This window comes from Chiroxiphia lanceolata, chromosome 5 (assembly GCF_009829145.1).
Source record: "Chiroxiphia lanceolata isolate bChiLan1 chromosome 5, bChiLan1.pri, whole genome shotgun sequence".
NCBI lineage: Eukaryota > Metazoa > Chordata > Aves > Passeriformes > Pipridae > Chiroxiphia > Chiroxiphia lanceolata.
Window position 1 is genome coordinate 56,948,730 of NC_045641.1, and position 24,039 is coordinate 56,972,768.

Sequence of the window (24,039 nt, forward strand, 5' to 3'; positions counted from 1 at the left end):
GGACATCTGCATCTTACATATCCCTGACTGAGCAATACTTAAGGAACTTACAGGCATCATTACTCCTCTGTCAATAAAAGATTTTTCAAAAGAAAAAAATAAATTCCTATGTGTAATTATCAATATGATGGACCAGAAGAGCTCTGTGTAACTGACAGGGTGCAAGTTAACATCATCATGACTAATGTTAACGTTCCTGAGACGGTGAAAGTGAATAAATTTTTGTTGATACACAGAAAAACATAATCAGAATAATAATAGCAAGCCCCTAAGACATTCAGAAAAATCATATTTATCCCACATAGGCATTTGCAATTTCTCTGAAGGAGAAGAACAGTTCCCAGTAATTTCTGTCCTGAGATCTATCTTGCACCTCACTCAGATCTTGTCAAAATCTTGTCAACACCTGGCAGTAATCCCATTTTGGAGACTGTGACCCTCTGGTTGGACCACATGATCAAGTGAAAACAGAACACCCACAATAAATAATAAATCTCATAGAAGCCAGGCCACGGCTCTTTAAATTCCTATGACTTAACACTTCAATGGGGTACAACTATAAGCCCACTACACCTGCTGTTAGCATCTAAAATAAAAACATTCCTAATAATAACCTTTATCCTTGAAATACTAAGCTGCTTTAAAAAGTGGGATAAAGGTACCATTTTACTACAAATATACATATAAATATGTAGCATCATAATATTAGCACAATTACAGCCATAATAACTGTCAAGAAAAAAATAACTGGTTAGTCCCTATTCAAAGCTGAGCACGATCAGTGCTTACATTTCAGCACTCCAAAAGGACTTGACTAATTCCATGCCTCAAATCAGCTTTTTGCTGGCTAAAATTTAGAAAACTCAAACCAGCTTGCACTTTGCTCACTCCAAAATAAGCTCAGCAGCAGTATGCTCGATCACAAGCTGCTACGCTTGCTTTCCTTTACCCCTGAGCAGACACCCAAAACAGTCATTTATCCTTCATGTGTACTGTGCAGAGAAACAGCCTCATAATCTGGTGGTCCCTCAGCTCCGGGCATGCAGAAGGCTCTTTGCATGCTCAAAGACATTGTTCTTAAACTGCAAGAAGCAGATTTAAACCCTGGCCAGTCCCAATTATTGGTGAAATACAAAAGCACCATCTTTCCTCCTGCCTCTCTCTCTCAGGAGGCTGCCACCAGCAGAACTTACCCAGACCCAAAGCCAAACCTGCAGACTTTCACCCAACTCCTCTTTCTAAGGGGTAAGATACGAACATGCTAAAAAATCAGAGTTCACAAACGAAATGCTGACGATCATTTTCACTGTGGAGCAGTTTAAAACAGGCAGCAGTGATATTCATTAAGCTGTTAATAATGGATTGTGGCACAAAGCAATTTATCAAGTTTCCACTGTAATTAAAATCACTGAATATTTGGGCACTTGCAATGCACCTAGCTCTCCCTGCTTCTAAAGCTTTACATTTTAATGTGAATTATAGCTCCCTCTCCCCAGAGAGCTACTAAAAAGCCAATTTTAATTGGTATGTTTTTAATTGAGATTACATTATTAAAAAGTGTACATTTCTGTTGAAGAGAGAAAGGAGGTGCCCAGCTCCCCTTTAGTCTCTGTCTCTGTTAGATACAGCTTGCTTATCCCAGCGGGAGGGAAAAATGAAGGGTAGATGCTGTGAGGAAAGTGGAGAAAGCCCTGAACAGCCACAGGCTGTGAAGCCAGGGCAAGGCTGCCATTGACTGCCACAGATGCAGGATTTCCTATGCAGATTTTCATGAAGAAGAGGAATTGCCACAGTCGTTCAGGCTGCTCTTAACAAAAGGCAGATGGAGGAACGCCACGCAGGGATTCCTGCCTCATAGCCAGCTGACATCAAGGGCACGTTTTAGAAAGCTTCTCCTCAAGTTTTCCAGTGACAGACAATCTGTCGTTTTCCATAATAAGTAACTCTAATGTTAAATTATCCTCAAAATCCAAATACGGCCGTGAGCGGATGGGGTCTAGCAAAATCCTCTGGTTCTGCTGGCTCCAGTGCACTGGAGGCAGGGGGTAGGCGGGGAGAGGCAGCCCCTGGGGCAGCCTAGACGCAGTGGCATGAAGAGAATTACCCCAGAAAACCAAGTTGTTCACCTTTGTGCACTGAGATGGTCAGACTGACTTGTCACCAGGTTCAAAAGAAAAGCAATTTCAGGTACTTGGCATCCAATTGCTGGCCACATAAATGGTTCTCCTGCTGGCAAGATGGACTGTCAGTGTCTCTTATGAGTATGGATCTGCTAAGGTAAGTAGACACAAGAGAGAAGGGAGAAATATCAAAGGAGTGCAAAGTAGATAGCAACAGTTGAGACAGATCAAGGGGAAAACCTCCAGAGATCAAAACATGCCAAAAGATGGACAAGATGGTTGAACAAGTGTGAAATATCATGGAATGGCTTTTTCATAACTGCTTCAGAAAAGGTCATGTATTGCAAAAAGAAGGCAGCGTGGGGGGCTGAGAGGTCACTGTAGGCAAACAGGGCCACAAAGACTAACAGAGACAAAGTCAAACATCACCCACTAATACCACAAGTGCTGCAACTCCCCCTCTCATTCTGGAAGGGACTCAAGGAAGAAAAATGGTGAACAAACAACAGAAAAAAGGGTGGGGGGGAAAGGATGAAGTATGAAAGACAAAACTGAAATTATTAAAACTGACAGAGAAAGAAAAAGCTCTGTTACTGCAATTAGGTCAGTAAATCTGTGATTTTTTTTCTAAATTAAGAATTTAGATGCTATGCTCCAGTTACATATGTCAGAAGAAAGTCTGCTCGTAGAGGGAAAACACCTAAACATGCTATTGCTCTGAGCAACAAGGTAAAACAAATACATGAAATTCCCAGTCCCACTCACTAGATCCCTTGCAGATTTAGATCAAGAAAAGTAAAAACAAAACAAAATAAAAGACTATGTAAATAAAGATTAGATCTCATATCCCACCTTGGCATTAAAGGTCACCACTTTCTTTTGCAGAAAATTAATCTCCAGATTACTTAAATTAATGTAATACTCCTTTTGCTTGCTGATTTGAAAACCCCCCACCCAGATTATAGATTAAGCAGGGAAAGGAAGGGCTTTCAGTGACCTCCAGCAGGATCTTCTGAGAAACTTGTGGGGAACAGACTGCAAAGGTAACATACAGAAGAGATGAGGAACAGTAAGAGAGAGAAGTTACAAAAGAAAGGGAATGCGCAAAACCTCAGGGTGATAATTTTTCCTTTCAGCCAAAGGGGTGAATACTGAGACCATACCATGAAGGAAAGCAAATGACAGGAAGCGGGAAAAGACAGGCTGGACAAGATTTGCTTTACACCAACAGAATCTCAAAGGGAAACTGTGCTTTCAAGCCTATAGGAAGATGAACCTGAAAGACAGACGTATCACTGCTTAGGCTGGATATTTTGCACAGATGAAAACATGCAGCAGAACGGCCAGATTATTTGCTGATTTGGCATGTATCAACAGATATATGACTACATCAGATTCTACTCCAAGTGCTAGAAAAGAAAGGCAGCTGGAGATGCTTTACTCCCTTCCCAGAAAACAGATACCTTTTTCTCAGCTCTGGACACAACAAAATCTCATTGGGTACATGTAACTTTCATGGCTTCAACACCAGGAACATTTCCCCAAAGACACAGTGACCCAACAGGTTGCAACAGCCTTGATTCAATTATTTTCTCTGATCAGAGTATCAGGAAAGTTGCTGCCTAACCAAGGGGACAAACTTCATGTTTAAGGTCATGAAAGAACAGTATTGAGTACTAGGTATAAAAAGTATTAAAGCCAATGCCACATCCTCCTTAAACAGATGGCCTTTCAGAAAGATTTAATCAGACACTGAAATGCATGCTGCGAATACTCATTACTAGAACAGGATCAGGCTGGGACAAGTGGCCAGCACTGACGTTATTGCCTACAGGGAATTACCACAGGCATAAACAGGATTTTCAGTGTTTGAACCTCTCTTTGGATAGCAAGCACAGGGTCCCCTTTTCATCATAAAGAAGGGTAAAACAAAAAATTCATGATGGGATGGGCCAGGAGAAGCAAAAGACCTTATAAGAAACAACTATTTTTTTTTTTGGCTTCCTTACCCTCTGGTTTTTTGCCTGTGCTGGTCAAGCCACCACAAAACTCAGTGACACAAACCAGCGTTTTCTGGATCCCACCTTCAAAGAACAATGAGCTCTTGCTCTTCTTATTTTTATGGACACATAAAACAGAGCTGTGACCACTCCCTCCCCTTCAGTATCAAGAAGAAAAACAGGGTATAGCCACAACAACCAGCACTTAGAAGGAGGGGGAAAAAAAAAAAGGAAAAAAAAAAAGAAAAGAGTACTTTAGATCTTTCCCTTCAATGATGGGGTCGGGTTTTTTGAAAAAGGCAAGTTTGCCTTTCAATTCTTTCATCTTCCAGTTTTTCAGAGAAATTTTACTGCAAACATTATTTGAAAGAGTCCTTAAGCTATCTTTTGGCCTGGATTTTTGTTAAACAGTATATGGTAAAATCAGTCACTTAAAATAAATACAATTTTTAGAAGTCACTAAAACCCTTGACATTACCAACAACTGAGCATGTGGGTTTATTTTTTTTCAGTCTAGATGAAAAAGCCTTTTTTCAACACTAAAGAAGCCACCCTTCTCAATTAAAAGATGTTTCTCATATGCTGTGATTAGCAAAGCAAAATGTCCATCTTCACTTCCTGCACCGGCTGGTGAAAACAGGAGGAAAATGCATGAAAAACTTATTGACAGAAGCATTTAAGTCCTTCCCCCTTTAACTCCAAAGGCATCCTGTTGACTTAGTCACTTCCTATGGATTAATGCAGCTACAGGGAGCATCTGAACTTCCCCTGTTCTGCCCAGAAAGGCCCAAAGTTATGATTTCTTTGAAGGCCCTCTGGAGGAGTTCCACCACACGTCTCTTAAAAACTGAAGTTAGTTTTTCCTGCATAGATACTCACATTTTCCTGGTACTATATGCACTATTCTTGGCACATCTGGATATGCAAAAATGTAACCAGACTAATCAGCATGAACAACCTGGGTTTTGATTTCATCTCTGTCCTTTGGTACAAGTCTACGTTCTTGCAAACTGAAGCATAATCATCCCCCCCTTACTCAAGCACTGGTGAGGCTGCACCTTGAATCCTGTGTTCAGTTCTGGACCCCTCACCAAAAGAAAGACATTGAGGTGCTGGAGCAAGTCCAGAGAAGGGCAATAGAGATGGTGAAGGGTCTGCAGCACCAGTCTTTGGTGGCTAAGGGAGCTGGGGGTGTTGAGCCTGGAGAAAAGGAAGCTTAGGGAGAACCTTATCACTCTCAGCAACCACCTGCAAGGAAGTTGTAGCCAGGTGGGGGTTGCCTTCTTTCCTAAAGTAACAAGTAACAGGCTTCAAGTTGCACCAAGGGAAGTTTTGACCAGATATTGGGAAATAATTTTTCACCAAAAGGGTGGTCAGCCATTGAAACAAGCTAACCAGGGAAGTGGTTCAGTCACGAACTCTGGAGGTATGTAAAAGCCATGTAGGTGTGGCACTTGGTGGACACGGTTTTGTGGTGGACCTGACAGTGCTGGGTTAATGGTTGGACTTAATGATCTTAAAGGTCTTTTCCAATCTAAATGATTCTGTGATTCAATGTGAGCAGTGCTCCAAGAAGTCAATGAGATGGCTCATGTACATGATGGCACTTTGAACCCCAGATTACAGCTGAGGTGAGACATGTGAAATATGAGATAGGGACACCACTCCTGTCACCTCCTGAAGAAGAAATTAAGATACACTGGAGTGGCTGAGAAAGACCGAAAGGGAGTGGGGAGAGATGGAGGCATCAGAGAAAGAGTTCCAGATGCCAAGATTATATTGTTAGGGTTGAGGCAGGGTTTGCTAGAGTGGGGCAGATAATATATACACATGATACCATCTGTCTATTCCTTGTCTAGAATCCACAAAGTACTCTGAGACATAACCAAGGAGGCAGTAGAAATGCTGTGTTAGAGCAAAGAGTGAGCAATAGGCAAGCAGATCTGGTATGTGCCTCCTGGCAGCAGGTAACCAAGCACATATTTGTTGACTTCTTGTGACCATAGTGCTCATAAAGTGCTGGGCTCACAGGTGTGCTGGGCTGTAGAACTGGGACAGATGCAGCAGTAACACAAAACTCTTCCAGCGCTCCCTACCAACACTCCTCGGGGAGGCGAGAAAGTCACTGCTCTCGTTACTTATTCTGTCCTTGATCTCTTTTGAGCAGAGAGACTGCAGAACTACATTTCATGATGAAAGCACCTCAGCCAGACACTTCAGTCCAGGCCTGAAACCCAAAGATCACATTTGGTAAGCCTGCAATTCATCCTTGGAAAGATAACAGCAGACTGATCAAGAAATTGCAACTGGTGTCCAAAAGTAATAGGGATTTCAAGTTCATCTCTATTCAAGGTTTTGTGGCTTTGCTATGTTTAAAGACCCACTTCAGAAATCCTGAGAAAGTCACAAAAGGAATTACATCTTTAAGAAAAATAAATAAATAAATACATTTTAAAAAAAATATTTTTCCTCAAATGTGAGAAAGAAGGAGTACAATTTAAAAAGCAAGGATATGGCTGGATTCCTAAAAGAAGGTGAATAACTAAAATGCCTTTTAACATAATGCTACTTTTTTTTTCTCAGAATCACTGTATGCTGCCCAAGCACAGACACCAGATTTAATGTTCAAAAGGTTTTTAACATATTCTAGAGGAACGGTATCCTTCTGCTTAAAGCAGCAGAAATACAGGTTTGAGAATTGTATTTGAACTACATATTTAGCCCAAATTTCATCTATATCTTTAAGATACATATTTACCTTTCTGAAAGTCCACTTCACATTTCCTCCTGACAAAGGCAGAGGATAATGAGATGATCAAGCCATGAGAACCACCCAGCAGAATGGAATTACAGCATCCCTCCTACAGACTTAGAAAAACAAAAGGACCAGACTGATCCTTTGTTTTAATGACTTTATTAATCAATAAAAATGGATTATTTAATATTGCCATATAGTGTGTATCCTTATATGGACACCGTTTTCTTCCAAATATAAACAAGTTTTGCTTGGTTTTCTACAAAGGCAAGAATACTGCATACTCTTAGAAGGTGTCTAATCCTCCCATCTGCTGTTTCTGTAGGAAAATATTTACTTTTTAACATCTGTACTGCATTTACACAGTTCAAACATACACATAGCCCCTGGACTGTACATAGTATTTAGCAAATTTTTAACTAAGTTTTCTTTGTAATTGTATAGTTTTCCCTTGACAAGGAGAGGATCAGACTTTTTCAGGAGGATTACCTCTGCTCAACTCATTTCAAGCAGTTCTTGAATAAAATAGTTCATTAGTTCATGAAAAGGAAAAACTCCAGGGAGCTGCTGGGGAAGGAAGAGAAAAGAACAGAATGTCAGAGTAATTAGGTTTTCAGATTGTCCCTTATCCTCCAGAATGCAGGTACACACACACACGTCCCTCTTCACCTTAGGGAAGCTCATTGCATGTTTTCCCTGGGAATCGGTGTTCCAGAGATTGAAGTTCTAACCAAGCCATCATTTCCCAGAAAGATATTAAAAGATACCTCTTCCTTATAGCACATTTTGATTGCTAGACCATAGTGCAAGAGCAGCCCCATCTCCTTTGCAAGTATTTAAATACCTTAGTTTCAGAGTTATTCAAAATTCAGTTTCCTGACCTGGTTGATGCTGACAAACCAAAGGATCTCCACTCACCAGGAATCACTTGTGCCTGCCCAGGCACACAGGCAGCCTGGGAACAGCAGAGCCACTGACTGTAGCTACCAGGGATCAGGGAAAAGATTGACCAGGAACAAGAATGGCAAGTGGGGAAAACTGGAGGGGTCTGCAATTGTTCACTGGCAATTGCTGACAAGACGACAACCTCTTCTGATCTCTGCCTGGCACAGCAGAGTTACAGAGCATCCCAGAGCCATACCAACCCACAGGACACCAGATCATCACCAGGATTGACAACACTGTACAGTTTTTGTGGCTTTACACCACGTGGTTCAATGGAAAGCGTAGCTCACAGCAGCACAGCCTTCACACTATTCTCCTGTGGTTCCTTCTGTCTGTTTTACATTAAAAGCATTCACATAGTCTGTAGGTCTCCATCCAGACCAACTAAACTGTGAACTAAGATGCCGATGAAAACAGTTCTGGTGATACTTCCCTGTGCTTTGTCATCCTCTCATTTCAAATCAGCTTGAGACCACCAAGAAGGAGCTGATAATCATCAGAAACATCACTGGATCACTACTGTCCTGGCATGGATCTGTGACCTTGAATTATGCATTCACAGAAGACAGTATGACTGGAAAAATCAGGATATGTCAGAACAATGTGTTGAAGCCTTTATGAACTCTTCAATTCTTCTTGTTAAAGGATGCATAGTTTGAAAAATGGATTTTCCCACAGATCTGTTGGGATTTTCCAAAAATAATGTTTTGCAATACTCTTAAATTGTTACATTCCAATTGCTATTACAAATTAAACTCTGGACTTCCATCTGCTGACAGAGGGCTTAGTTTCAACCCACAGTTTTGGACAGAAGTTTCAGTTTTGAGCACTATGAAAGACTCCTTCATTTAGATATCATAATTTAAAAGAAACTGGTAGGTTATGAACTGAGCTATAACATGATATAAAACAACTCTTACAGGAATGATGATTTGCATATCAGATTATTAAATTAAAATCTATCAAAGATCATTTATTGAAATAAACAGTCTATCTGCCCTGTTTCTAGAAACATTTTGCCTCAGGGAAAAATTTAAACCTGGGCAGATAATCAGGATAAGGTATTTGAACACTTAAATCCTGCTGGAGTCTTCAAAGTAGGTGTTAAGTGGTGCATTAAATTTGTGCTTTTTCTTCTGAGCAGGGTAAATTTGCTCTTCTGTAAATAGTGGGAAAAGCCTTTTACAATAATTTGAATCCATGAATAAATGTAACATATTAAAATTTCTAAAGTACAACCACTAAATGTTTTTGTACATAAGCCAAATGAGTTGAATATCCAGGACTAAAATTATTCGAGTGACCACAGAAAGATAATATATAATTAAAATGACATCTGCACCACTAAACGACAGGATGAGAGAAAGTGACATCACAGATCTCATGTTAGCTGCAAGCATATTATTAGATCTAAACCTGGCTGTAAAATTACTATCTACCCATGGGATTATCTTTAGGCATTCAGAAGCATTGTTTCATTTACTGATAGAACAGGGATGATAACAGGTTGACTTTGCTTGCCACGTTGTTTTTTGGCCTTTCTTTATTCTTTGTTCACATTAGCTGCAGATGAGAGGAAGACAAGCTTCAGCTGAATCACTGTCATGGAGCTTTTCACTGTTTGCTCCAAAGGCTTTTTTCACCCGTCCCATCACCCCCACCTCAAGAAAAGAACCCAAAAGTATTTTTAATGATGTTAAAATCAATGAGGAGTAAAAGATGCACACAATGTAACATCTAGGAATGTGGCAGCCTAAGGAATACCCATTGGCCTGATGGACCTCAGGGAGATAATAAAACTTGGCTTACAGCTCTCAATATTAGCACAAACCAGTAGCCACCAGTTATATCTTGGTTCATTAAAATTCAATGCCAAAATTTCGAGTGGCTTCAGTGGGTACATTTCATCATTTGAGACCTAGGACACAGGACATAATTCTCCTTCACATGCAGGGCTACCTGGGATACCTAATCTCTACAGATTTAATTTCTGGATTAATTTAAAAAAACCCTGCATTTTGATCTGTTTCACATACCATTTTTATGCCCCTGGCAAATTATTAAGTTGCCCACACTTGTAACAAGACTCACGCACCACCAACCTAAAACAGTCCAAATTCTAAGAGCATGTAACAAAACAGACAGTGAAAAGGGAAAAAGAGGAAGCTCCAAACTTTCCAGCCACTTCTGAAAGCCACAGTAATAACTCTGAACTGCAAAGGGGATTTAATGTGCCCTTAGAAATCTGGTCTTAAGTGTTTAACTCCCAGCATTTGAAATAGCTCCCACATGCCAGTTTCGCAAACTAGGCAAAAGTCCAGGAGCAGATGGGTCCATGGACTTATGCATACACTGCTAAGGCAAACATGGACCTTGTACTTTCCTCCACACTGCCCTGATACTGGGTAGCTACTGCCATGTGTTATCTCTTACAGCACCTCCCTATATTCCTTCCAATATAACCTTATACCTCTGCTCCATCAACCAGTAAAACCTGCAAACAGGCTGCATATGCACAGATTTCTGCCTCCTGCTCTTGTCACAGAATATGCTGAGTTGAAGGGACCCACAAGGATCACTGAGTCCAACCCTTAGCCCTGTACAGGACCATCCCCAAGAGTTGTACCACGTGCCTGAGAGTATCATCCAAACACTTCTTGAACTCTGTCAGGCTCGGTGCTGTGACCACTGGCCTGGGGAGCCTGTTCCTGTGCCCAACCACCCTCTGGGTGAAGAATCTTTTTCTAATATCCAACCTAAACTTCCCCTAACACAACTTCAGGCCATTCCCTCAGGTCCTGTCACTGGTCACCACAGAGAAGAGATCAGTGCCTGCCCCTCCTCTTCCCCTCATGAGGAAGCTGCGGACTGCAATGAGGTCTCCCCCCAGTCTCCTCCAGCGTGAAAGAACAAGTGCCCTCAGCCACTCCTCACATGGCTTCCCCTCAAGGCCCTTCACCATCTTCACTGCCCTCCTTTGGACCCTCTCTAATAGCTGATTATCTTTTTAATATTGCAGTGCTCAAAACCACACACAATATTCAAGGTAAGGCTGCACCAGAGCAGAGCAGAACAATCACCTTCCTTGACCAGCTGGTGATGCTTTGCCTGATGCCCCCCTGGACACAGTTGGCCCTCCTGGCTGCCAGGGCACTGCTGACTCATATTCAACTTGCCATCGACCAGGACCCCCAGGTCCCTTTGCTGGCACTGCTTTCCAGCCTCTCATTCTCGAGTCTGTGCGAACATCCTGGGTTGCCTCATCCCAGGTGGACAATCCAGCACTTTTCCTCGTTCAGCTTCATATGGTTGATTACCCAGCCCTCTAATTTGTCCAGGTCTCTCTTCAGGGTTTCCCTGCCTTCAAGGGAGTCAACAGCTCCTCCCAGTTTTGTGTAGTCTGCAAACTTGCTTAGTATCCCTTCCAGTCCTGCATCCAAGTAATTTATAAAGATTTTTAAGAGCAAAGGCCTTAAGATGGAGCCCCACTAGTGACAGGTCACCAGTCTGATGTTACCCCATTCACTGTTACCCTCTGTGCTCGACCTGTTGTCACTAATCTTGCTTTTCTTTCCATTTTCCCTTTTATAAGGGAGTGACCATCTCAAGTATAGTGAAGGATTCCACTCCGTGCTACTGCCACAGAAATACACCGCATTTTATTAATAACAGTTAATACCTTTAATCCATGTTGGATTATTTCTTTGCCCCTTTTATCCTTTGATAACTGATACACAGAACAGACTTTTCATGCAGACCCCTTTGGCATGAATCTTTGATCCAAATCTTTCCATACATACAGCCACATCAGTATGCCATTAAAAGTTCTCACTGGACCTGTGCATTAGAAATGAGGTGTCTGCAAGCAGCTTAGATACACCATTCCTGTTAGAAAATACAGCAAAGAGCAGCAATACTTCTGAATATCAGTGTTATTTTTAAATGTCTTCTGGAGGTAGACTAAAGGTAAACTAAAATTCATTTTATCCTGAAAGGTGACAGCTGGGGTGAAGTGGTGAGGCCAAAAAACTGCAAAAAGTTGGGAGGACCCAGTCTCACCTGTGCTGTTAGCCCATCAGCATTGCTCTTCATCTCAGAAACATCTCTTATATTTCAATATTAACAGCTTCTTTAATGTCTGTGTTGTAGTGTGGTTCATCTCAATTGTTAAAATTTGTCTCAGCTACCTTAAAAATGGAATTCCCACTGATATTCTTTGTTTCTCACTACACATCCATAATTAATTGGTTAACTTATTTTTAGGGATACTGTGTGCAGTCTGCAGTAAAAAATGGTCCAAAAAGACAAGCAGACCTGAAGAACTTTTGTATCATAGAACTGAAGCAACTATTTCCAAATGCTTCATATACCAATAATAGAGAGATGTTCACAAAAACGCATGTGCCTTCAGATACTTCATAAACAACAGCGATCAAAAAACAAACAAAAAACCCCTCAGACTGCCTTATGACCAAACAAAGCAGGAACAAATTATTTGCTACTAATGCATATGCATTGATTTGCATATTTCAGGTGGTATTTACTACCTTTCTAGTTAGCCATCTCTATATCAATCGACTGCTCTAACCAGACATTCAGGTTCTTTCCATGTTGCAAAGCTGTAGGAACTGTCACAGGGCTTATAAAATGTGCCTCAGCTCCTAGGTAATGATTGGGTTGAAACACTCAGTGGGGCCTTCTTTTTCTCTGGTCCTTAAGGAAAAGTAGCATAGACACAACACCTGAGTTTAAGATGAGAAGAAATTCTACAGGGTGAATCCTTCCTTCTGGGTCTAGAAACTGGGTTGAAAAGTCATGCTAGATGTAACATTTTCTGCATCCTTACTTGAACAGAAATACTAAAAGAAGCAATCTTGTAGTGTGTTAACAATTCTGCATAAACACCAACCCTGCCTGATGGTACATAAAGCTAAAAGTTAATAAAATCTTCACTAAAATACTCTGGCTGTTCGAACAGACTGAGTTTGCTTTTTAAACTGAGGCTTATGTCACTTACAGTTTTTCTCAAAACATTTGTTTACCCATATATTTATCACAGAAATAGCCTTACCTCAGCTGCATCTTGCTGGTGCCTGTAGACAATTGCATTTTTTATGGTTTGGATAAAAAATCCATTCAGTTCCTTTTGTTTCTTGTTTGGAAAAATGCGTAGCAGTGGGATCATTATGAATGGGAAAGAAACTGTAAGATATTTTAAAGCAGAAGACATTGAATCAGATTGTGAAGGCATATAACAGTCTTCCCCTCCCGCTCCTTTCATTAATATTATAAAACTCATCAAGTGGGATGTGTTCCCTTTGTGAAACTTGTTTTTTCCTCTTTCCCTCTCCATCTTTTTCTTCCACCCTCACAGGCTGGTAAAGGATTTCCTTTTAGAAATGCCATGCTGTCCAGGACTCTCCTGCCAGACAGATGCCTTCCAAGCTTGCTTTCACAATGCTTCAGGATTTTGGTTCAGCTTTTTGATGCCACAGAGCCACCACAACAAAGGGGAGCATTATTTCCTCTACCTACCCAATTACACAGAGAAGGTGTGGGATCTTGAACTAGCCTGGCAGCTTATGGCACCAATCTATGAAATTGTGTAGTGTTCATTCTCATTTACAGTTTTCCAGTATTAAGGAGCATACAAGAAGGATGAGGACAAACTCTTTCTTTATCAGGGCCTCTTGCAATAGGACAAGGGCTACTGGTTTTAAACTAAAAGAAAGCCAATTTAGATTAGATATAAGGAAGATGTTTTTCACAATGAAGGTTGTAAAACACTGGAACAGGTTGCCCAGAGAGGTGGTAGATGCTCCATCCCTGAAAACATGCAAGGTCAGCATGGACAGGGCTCTGAGCAACCTATCTAATTGAAGACATTTCTGCTCATTGTAGGGGGTGTGACTAAATGACTTGCAAAGGTCCCTTCTAATCCAAACTGTTCTATGATTCTATTTTATTTTGCTTCTAAACAGGTCGTACATTCTGGAAGAATGGTCTCCAGTCCATGGCCTTCACAGTCAGGAACTAGAAATCTGAGTGAAGTCTTGCATCCTAATAAACCCCTCACTAACTTATGAACAACGTAAAACTAACAAATCAGTCATTGGACAAACCCTGTCCTGCCAACAGAGCAATACAGTGTGGAAATTCAGACCACATAATGAATCAGCAGAAGAGATGAACCAAGGAATCCAACCTCAAACCCTACAAAGACTTGCTTTAATGAAGGGCACACTCTTAGACATGTAGGGGCACATTTCTGTCCCTTAAGAAACTGGTCACAAATCACACTTCGCAATCAGGTTAAACATTGACCCCGGGACAATTTGGATACACAACTCCAGAAGGAAACAGTTCATGTGCTGTGAGTCCAGGTGCAATCTGTAATGCCAGCAGGATCAGATGGGCACAGAAAACTTTGCCATTGTGCCACCTGACATTACTGAGTGCAGGTCTAGACATCAAGAAGATAAAACTTCAATAGGATTGATTATGGTGTGGCTTCCTCATCTACAATTCTTACTGCCCTTGAATTAACAAGACCATCATCACCATGAAGCCTTAGCTTCTGCGTCCTAGAATTAAATGGCTTTATACCCCACTTGTGCATTGCTATCTATTCATCTGACAATAAGTGTATTCTTTTCATGATGCCTGTTATCTTTATCCTTTATAGCCACTAACCAGGCTGCTGCTGCTATTCAAAAAATAATTGGGAGGACTTACACTATCTGCTTATGCTCCTCCACCTCTTTTCTGTGGTGGGTTGTTAATGTTGTTAGTAGATGGGATTTCAATCTCTACCACGTTCAAAAAACTTTACACTTAAGTGCTGTTACTCTGGTTTTAATGAGAAGTGTACAAATACCACAAAAACTGCAGGACCCAGAAACTTTTCTCTCAGATGAACCTGGAGCACTGTGTTCCAATACTCTCAGTTTCTGGAGCAAGTTTCATTAATGGTGACAGAAGCTGCAGAGCATATGGTGGAAATCTCGAGGGTGTATTTGGCCTGTAGGTTGCATTCTGAACACCTCTGAAATAAAGTCAACTATAAATCTTCCTGCAATGGCTTCAGTATGTTCAGAATGACTTTTAGGAAGTTACCATAAGGAAGAAAACAAATGTAGACTATACTCACGGGTTAGAATGAGGAGAGGCTTAAACAAAGACATTTCAAAGAATGTTCTACAATTCTTAACAAAGGGGTCATCAGGATTCTTCTTGGAATCCACATCAGTACCAAAAGCTACGCTACCAACGACATCCAACGTAAAGCAGTTGTAACACCTGCATTGAATTGAAGAATTATACATTGTTATCTACAAATCACATATCTTAGTATCTTGCTTCTACAAACATCACATAGCATTAATTTTTGCCACTGAGTTTCGGTTTCCTTTTAGATTTGAGCTTTGCCAACAGGAGATGTTTCCATCATTCTGACAAATGCTGATGCTTAATAACGGTCAGCTTCTCTCCACATATAAAGTGAACATATTTTCATTTAGCTCAATAATTCCATCAAAGATTTATTAGAAATAAACAATTTAATTTGTTATTACCTAGAAATCAAAGGCAACACATCGTCAGAGATTCATAAGCATTTTCTTAGTATGCATCCTAATAAAAGAGATCACTCCTTTCTCATGTTCAACTGCAAAAACCACATCTATTACCAGTCCCGCCTAAACTCTCAGAGACAAGAGTTGCTTAAATAAAATAACACTGCTTAAGGATTTCCTTCCTCTTCTCTATACCTCTGTTGTAATGTAAATCCATGGACAAAACCAAGAGGAACTGCCACCATGTGAAATCTGTATCTCTGCAGAGGAGCAGCCAGTGCTTCGAGAATTACAAATCATCTGTGGACCATGATCTAGAAACTTCAGAACTTACTGAATCTCTCCCTGCATATCTAACTATCTATCCAGTTGCCTCACCATCTTTATTTTTCTACTGGGCTTTAGCAGCTATTTAGTTTCGAGATAAGTGGACTGAGAATGTAAAATATCCTTGAAATTTCATTTTTCTGATCTGTGGTCAAGTCTGAAATGAATGTTCTTCTACGATCTCTTACAAAAGGCTAATTTCAGTCTCTGGAGTTTTAACCTGAATGAGCATGTACGAAGAGAAGGTCAAGAGTCAGGCCCATTATATCCTGTGTACATTGTGAAGCAGTATTTCTAAACTATGATCTTTGGGCGCTGTCATTCTGATGACACCAGATCAGATTTGAAAGATTACAACAATACTGCAAGGTGAAGTAACTTTGGGTCTCCAACTCTTACAAACACACACACGAAAAAAAGAAAAAAAAGAATTTTTAGAAGCTGAAATGTTAAAAAGAGCATCCATTGCCACAAAACAATAATTTCAGGGGCACTCAAACATTTATCTCTCCAAGGTACTGAAAAAGAACTTAAAAACTAAATTTTGACTTGTTGGTAAAACACAAAATGGCTAAAGACAACTAACATACAAGATCACAGGAGGTTATAGATATGGTATTTACATCCAAAACCAACTCTCAAGGCAATTTTGTGAAACTGTAGTGGAATGAGAATCACATTTATAACTGTCAAACCTGCTGAAATGGTAGTATGGTAAAACAACTGGAAGATCATGTTCTGAGATGGTCAACATCATTCATTTATGCTTTCAAAAGTTCTTTTCTAAAATGCCTCTTGAGAGGTGAAACCCTATAATAGATCAATAGCTAAGAGACCAGGCAAAGACAAAAGAAAAGTGGAAAAAAGGGAAAAGTCTGGAAGGACTCAAAAGGTCAATTTTCATCAGAGCACTCAGCTAGTGTAATGTATCTTGAGGTTTTATAGCATCTCTTCAGGTGATAAAGAGATCTCTGTACACACACATACACTTGCATGTGCACATGTATACATGTCCTTGAAAAGAGATGAATGAACTGTGGCTAAATATCCATTTCTTCAGATGAAACAATATTATTTGTGCTTCTTCAGTTTGAGGAAAATCATGAAGAACTTCAGAGGGCACTGACCAACCCAGCAAATGAAGTGTACACAAAAATAGGGCCTATTAGAAAGAACACATTCAAACCACTCATATGCTGCACTGCGTCCTAGAGGAAATGCATCTACTCAGAGAAGACAGTGTTGTGAACAGTTCAGTGAAAACCTCTGATGAAAGAGCAACAAAAAAGATAATAGGATATTAAACGCATAACAAATGAAAGCACAATATGGAAAATATTAAAATGTCATTTTATAAACCAGTGGGTGCATTCTCATCCGGAGTACCGATCCCGTTGTTTCACAAAAGGCTAGTGTGCCATGAGGGGGGAATGTGAAGAATCTGGTGAGAATTATTAAGTGCTCAAAAAAACCTCATATAAAAAAAAGCAAGAGGGTGATGGACTGGAGATATCTGATATCAGATCAATTCTTATACTTGCACATTATTGGTAGACTGTAGTGAACAGACTGGGCAGGGATTGACACAGCCCTCCTTTCTGCTTCCAGCTGTTAAAACTTCATTAAACAACCACTAGAAATACATTAGATGCTTTACCAAAATTACTTTTCAAGTATGCAGTGGCTGCCCCCGGGAAGAAAAGGAATTTATCAGACACATCCTCTATTAATCTATGATCTCCACTCTTAAAAGTAAGGGAGGAAGAAAAAACTTTTATACAGCAAGTGCGTATTTAGAATAACTGCTGCTACTGACTTTTTTTTTTTTTTTAATCTGCTACTAATTTCTGGCACGTAGAACATACCTCTGGATATCAAAAGCTTTGCCAGAATCTGCGTAGACTTTCAAGTTACACAGCAGGATGTCACAGGCCTGGTTTATTAGTGGTGTAATCTAGAAAGGAACACGTTGAATTGTGAAAAACATGAAAATCTTAAGGAAAAAAGAAACAAACAAAAACAATTATTCACAATTATTTTTATCTGGTAAATGGGATGGAGCTCAGGTTCCTCTGCAAGTGTGGTTAGGCATTTATGCACAGGTAAGATGAAATGTTGGCACTGTCTGCTAAAAATAAACCTACAAATTACAGGGGTGACCTTCTCCAGCTCTGGGTCTAAATACAAGAGGCTCTGTCACTTACCTGACCTATGCTTCTTGCTCACCTGTGGCTACATACACAGAGAGCTATCAGGCAAAATATCCCCCTCTCTTTCTAATCATTCCAGCTGAAGATTTATCATGATCTGTATTTAGAGTACTTTACACTCAGGTTACATATGCTCCAGGGCAGAAAGAATAGTATTTTCCAAAGTCCCAAAGTCCTGTAAAGGTATTGGCATCAGAGTCCCAGCACTTCCATCCTGCTGTCTCTCGGTTTGAGGGATTTTACATGTACATTAGAAAAGCACCCTGCGTACCACTACAGGCAGCTGAGGGCAAACTGCTATTGCTATACGAGGAAAGGATTTTCTGGATGATGCCATTAAATGGACATTCACATGATTTATTCAACTAATTGTTCTTTCCAGTCACTGACACATGATGGTCGGGTAGACTTACCCACAGCCTGGCTGTAGCTCACAGTGCAACAGTCTCCTCTCTAGGGCTTCAGTGAAACCATAACACAGGCAACCAAGAAGACCTCATTAAAGTCTCTCTTTCTTTCTCTTTAATTTTTTACATATGAAAGGGATCAGACACTTCCTTGATTACACCAACTACAGGGGCAGAGGAAGGGTATAGCAGCAATCCAGCTGTGAACCTAAAGGAATTATGTCCTATGGCTCTCCCACAGAGACTGCCAAGAAATCCTTACAGCCTACAACTTAATACCACAGTCTTGCCTCAAGAATTATGCCAGGCGCCCACAACATACACACAGAAACCTGCCTCTCCTTCCTGAACAACCTCCTTCAGCATACGGATGTCAACAAACATGAGAACAGACTCGTCCTACTCCTCTGACATTTTTGTTACCAAAAAAGACTTACTGCAGCCTCGCCGCACTCTCTGAGAGCTGTGCAGCCTGCCCAGCCAAGTCCATTTTGCTTGGCACTTCTACCTCTGTGAAACTGGCATAACACTTTGTGCACAGGCACACTGCCATCCTAACACATGGGCAAGACTATACACAGTCAAAAGGCCAACGCGGGAGCATCCAATATGTTTTCCAAAGGCAGAAGTCTGAGTCAAGAATGTGTCTAGCTGCTCTTGAGGTCCCGTGCCTATACAGGAGAAATTTCATTTCAAAGCCGGGGTGATTTGGGCTTTGCCACAGTCTCACAAGACAATTCTGACGGCAGATTAGTATTTGGTAACAGTAGCTGTTACGTGTTTGGGAGGGGCACACCATGTCGTGTGGCAGTTCTCTTTCCCTTTTGGCTTTCCAAAGAAGATCCCCCGCAGTGAGCTGCTTCTCAAATGGTTCAACAACATTAACACATTTCTGTTCAACAGACTGAACCAGGGTGAAATATTTTATAATCTCTGAGTCCAGCCCCTCCAATGAATTGAACCAGTCAAGGAGAACAAAATGAAAATCTGTATTTTAAGAGGTATGATGTTTCCTAAACAGATGGTGATCATTTCAGATGTTCCTGTTATTGCCTTATTTTCTCTTTTTTTTCATCACATCACCAGATCTGCAACCACCCAGCTGGTTGCTATTGCTCTTCAACAGCTGGCAGAGATATCAGGGGCACGTCTGGCCAGGGCATCCCACAGCACCTCTGCACTTTCCTCATTCCACCAGCTTTCAAAATACTGTTGCAATTCATTTCTAGCAATAAGGTATTTTTATTAGTAAATCTAACCAGGAAAATAAGGAGGGGAGCACATGGATTTGATTTATTGTTAGCATGATAGGACAGAGTCATATCGATGAGACAATTATTTGTGTATGAAAGCTACAGGGGATATCTACTCAGGAATTGTAGGTTGTGTTTGAGTTTTTATTCCCCTGGGGCTATAAATTAGTCCAAGATTGCAAACTACGAAGACCACAGACTGAAACATTCTCAAGTCCCTTAACACCCCAAACTCTTTGTCCAATTGTCAAGAAAAATAGTGTTGGGGGAGGTGAAATACACCAAACCTTGAAAACCAGCACAGAAACAGACACGTTGATCTACACTGCCTTGGTATCAGTTACTTTCTATACATTCTCATTTGCCAGTTAGAACATAAAACCTGCATAACCTCCCTGAGATTCAACTCTTGGTAGGTAAACAAACCCCAGCTGCTCTGTGTTCAGATTGGCTGAGAGGAACAGGATGAAGAAAAATCTAAACAATATGGTCCCTGTAAATATTTGATCTGCCAGTTATCTAATAGCAAGAGTAGCCCAGAGTCCAAATTTCTTTCTTTTTGCCAAAGAAGAGCATTTGGGGTTAGGGTTTTCATGATGCCAGGGGCTTTGCTGTTTAAATCCTGCCAATATGCTATTTGGCACATAACAACAATTAGTTTCTGCTTCTGCGTACACGCAGCGCATGTGGATGTTTGCACTGTTCAGAGGCATCGGAATCACGTTCCTCTAGTTAGATGTGGCCCTCGGTATTCACTAATATTATTATTCCCCTTATTATTAGCAGAGCAAACTAAAAAGTAGAAGGCTGGATCATGTTCACTGTAGACAGACACACTGGAGACTTTACTGTTCGCATACAGAAGCAGAAGTTGCATTGGACCCCTTGTCCCACAAATGTCATGAAATATAAAGGAAGGAGAAGGAAAAAGAATACATCCCTAAAACAAGAATTGCTTCTGTTCCAGATTTCAAGTCCCTGAATAAAACCAGGAAAAGACTAGAGTGTCAGGAAGACGTTTTGTGAGCGGATTTGTTCCCACCACCTGACAGTGGGCCTTGCTATTCCTGGGCACAACTTACCAAAATGAGCAACTCAACCAGACACTGACCCGTGGCTCAAGGATATGCACATTTCACATATCAGTTTTTATGTTAGTTATTTGATTTGCCTTAGGTGAGCACGCTTGCTTTGCCCAGCAACAACAACAATTTCCAGAGATCCTTCCAAAATGCCTTTGACCAACATGCACAAACAGAATAAGAGCAAATCAAGGAAATCTTAATGGTTGGACTGTCAGATCTTACATCCTAGTGGGACATGAAAGATCTACATGCCTGAGAGTGACACTAGAGGATTTTCCTGCACTGTTCTGCCACGTTATCCCAAGTTCTGCTTTGTGTCTCCCTTCATTTGAAAGAAATGCCTCAACACAAACTCCACTTCACAGGTTATTTAGGACAATGCTACATTATGCTGTGCTCTCTCCTCTAATTTTTGTGTTCCGCTTTGTTTTAATGGTTTGTTAATGGAGGAGAGGATTCCCAGCATACTGATAGGAGATGACAAGACTACTGCAGCACCATCAGAATAAATAAAAATCAATAGGTTTTCTGCTGGTGTTGGCTGTAAAAGAGAGCAAAGCTATTTATCAAGTCTGACAAGGGGTCCAGAACTGCAGGATCATCACAGGCACCACAGCAAAAAGAAGAGGAATAAAATAAGAAATACTAAATAGGGAATCAAGATCGGTACAGTAAGATCACTAACATGTCAGTTTGTTTCAATACATAATAGCTGAGGAGAGCATGACAGGAACACTGGGAAATTATTCTTTTACTTAGAGCCTCCAGGTATTCATCAATTCCTCATGAATTACATCTTGGATCAACTTTCAGTGATTGGTAATATTCCCATTTAAAAGATAAAAGTTGTTTCATGTGCAGAGAATTTACATAGCTTCTGTCAGATCACCCACAGGCAGTCAATGTCAAAACTGGAAGTGAAATTTCTTGGGTCTCCTGCCTCTTGTCTCTCATTTCTCATTCTTAGTGCTCCCATAGCAATGGTACTATGAGGGGGTCTTACTGGAAAGAACTTATTATCAGATCTGCTACCAACTCCAGTGGCATATCATAGGGGATGCTACCAAATCTTACTGCAGGACCAAGCTTAGAAGTCTATTGCTTTATGCTATGCTCACCACCACTATAGTATTTGTATTTAATGTTATCTGGAGCCAAAACTTCCTTCACTCGGAGTGGACTGCCTTAGTAATCTTCACATGCTTATTGGAAAAAGAAAATTAAAAAGGGAGAACACCAAATATATAGAAATCCATAAAAGCAACAGTGAAACAGTGCATGGCTTTTAAAGAGAATTTGAGAAAAGAGAAAGCTAGAGAAGATGTCAGAAGCTCTTGAAAAATGTTATGAAAATAACTCTCTGCATACACGCAGCAATCACTATATGGGCTACCCAACAGCTCTATAACCTCTAGTTTCAGTTCATTTCCTGTAACTGAAAAATTAAAAATTTCTGGAATCAAGTTTTTTATCATTTGGTGACTGGCTGTTGGAGATTTTTGCCAAACTAAGGGGAAATTCCTCAAGCTCAGCAAACTTCTCAGTGACATTACACTACTTCTGTGGAGCGACAAGAGCCACAGCAGTCAGGTGTCTCTGTGGAGCACTGCAGGTTAAATCTTAGCAACATACATTAGCTGTGCCTTGGCTCTTGTCCTCCAGCCAGGTTAAAGTAGATGACCAGCTTCTCATTCTTGCTAGCCCTGAAACTGTCCCTTCTTGTGTTTCTGAAATGGACTTATCAGGAACCACCAGTCTCTGGCTCTTGGTGCATCTTTTATCTGAAGTGATTGCTATGGGGAGCCCAAGGAGTTGTTAACATTTCTTGCTCTGTCACAGGCTAACAGCTCTCAGTTCTCTCAGAGCATCCAGACAGACAAGTCTATGTTTGGAGTGGCACTAGGGGCTGCAGCACTCAAGGAACCACTCAGCAGGTCTGCAGTCTCTCCAGCATCACTGGGAAGTTTGCATACAGGAACAAAGGCAAGGCAGACATCCAGAGTGAACAGAGAGGAAGACTTTGGTGTGGAATTTTATCAGAGCTTGGACCTCTGTGGCAAAAGAATCAATGTCTTGGGAGAAAAAATAAGGAAAGTGCTTAGTAGTATTTATAAATATGTATAAAATAACATATCCAGGTTATTATGCAATAAATTAGTACCAAAGCTAGCTTGTTTGTAACTGCTTTGAAGTACAGAGGAAGGGTTTATTATAAACAGGATGTCTTCTACATAACTCCGAATACTCTGTAGTATGGCCAATAGTAGAATATGGTATTTTTGTTTCCATGCTGCTGCAGAGGTTCTGAGAGAGTACCAAATATGGGAGAGTTAAAAAGTGAGATCATAATTGATGAGCATCAATTTCCTTTGAGAAGTGTTGGTATGGCTTCCAAATTAAGCAACAGCAAGAAAAGCACATGGGCAAGGACTTAAGTTGCATTAACTTCAGATCCCAGGATTGTTAATGTATTTGGGTAGAAAATGAAATGTGAGGCTGAGGAGCAGTTCTTAAACTCATATGGGCTTACTGCAAGTGTCTCTCTGTGTCAAAATGGACAGACTTCTGCTGAAGGCATGGGAGAGAGGAACAAAGCTGAGCTTTTCAGAGAGACCTGCCCCATTCCTCTTTTTCCTACTTGGTGTAGAACGGGAGGAAAAAGTAACCATTTCCAGGTCACCCTGAGCCCATGCACAGTCACACCCCTTCCACAGAGCTTGGAAGAGGCATCATGGGGAAAGGTCATTATCAGGCTAAAAATAAAGAGCTCAGTCTTTGCATGCGAGACGGCTACCAGGCACTGGCCAGCCCTCAACTCTACCTCCTACCACTATTCCTTCGTTCCAGCTCCACCACCAAGCATTGCAAAGGGAGTGCCATGACTTCTCCTCCCAAGTCAGTTTGATCAGTCAGACCCTGCAAACCCACGTGTGCCCAAGCAGGACATCCGAGGCTCCACTCGCTTGCCCTCGCTGTGCTCCTCAGCCCAGCCTGCCCGGCTGGTGCCGGCAGAGGTTGCTCTCCGCAAATTGAGGGGAGAGCAGTGTTATCTTTTGTTAGTCCGCCAGAAAAGAGCTGATGACCTGCAGTAAGATTAATTTCCACCAGGAAAATGCAAAACTCTCCTCTTCCCACCATGCCATGTGCACCTAATCGCTTGCATATTTAAACACCCTTGCCTTGCTAAAATTTCGTGATGGAGCCGGTGACAGAGCAAATGTCGGGGCGCATAACCAATGGCATTGTCAGTCGTGATTAATCAGCATCTCCACCAGGCTCACGGCCAATTAGAATTTACCATAATAAGGAGGTGACAGCCGGTGTTGCTAAGCAACCGCTGTCTATAGAGCTGGGAGAGGCAGA

At 41.0% G+C, this 24,039-nt stretch overlaps 1 protein-coding gene across 6 annotated transcripts in view; it reads right to left on the reverse strand.

The window, feature by feature from the left end:
• Positions 1-24,039, reverse strand: part of TBXAS1 (thromboxane A synthase 1) — a 263,546-nt gene that overhangs the window by 76,534 nt on the left and 162,973 nt on the right. For all 6 annotated transcript variants that reach the window (XM_032689004.1, XM_032689005.1, XM_032689007.1 and 3 more), the window contains 3 exons: positions 17,587-17,675; positions 14,971-15,119; positions 12,892-13,022 (listed from right to left, as the gene is read on the reverse strand). In XM_032689004.1, the coding sequence (XP_032544895.1) occupies positions 12,892-13,022; positions 14,971-15,119; positions 17,587-17,675 (369 nt within the window). The remainder of the gene's footprint in view (positions 1-12,891; positions 13,023-14,970; positions 15,120-17,586; positions 17,676-24,039) is intronic.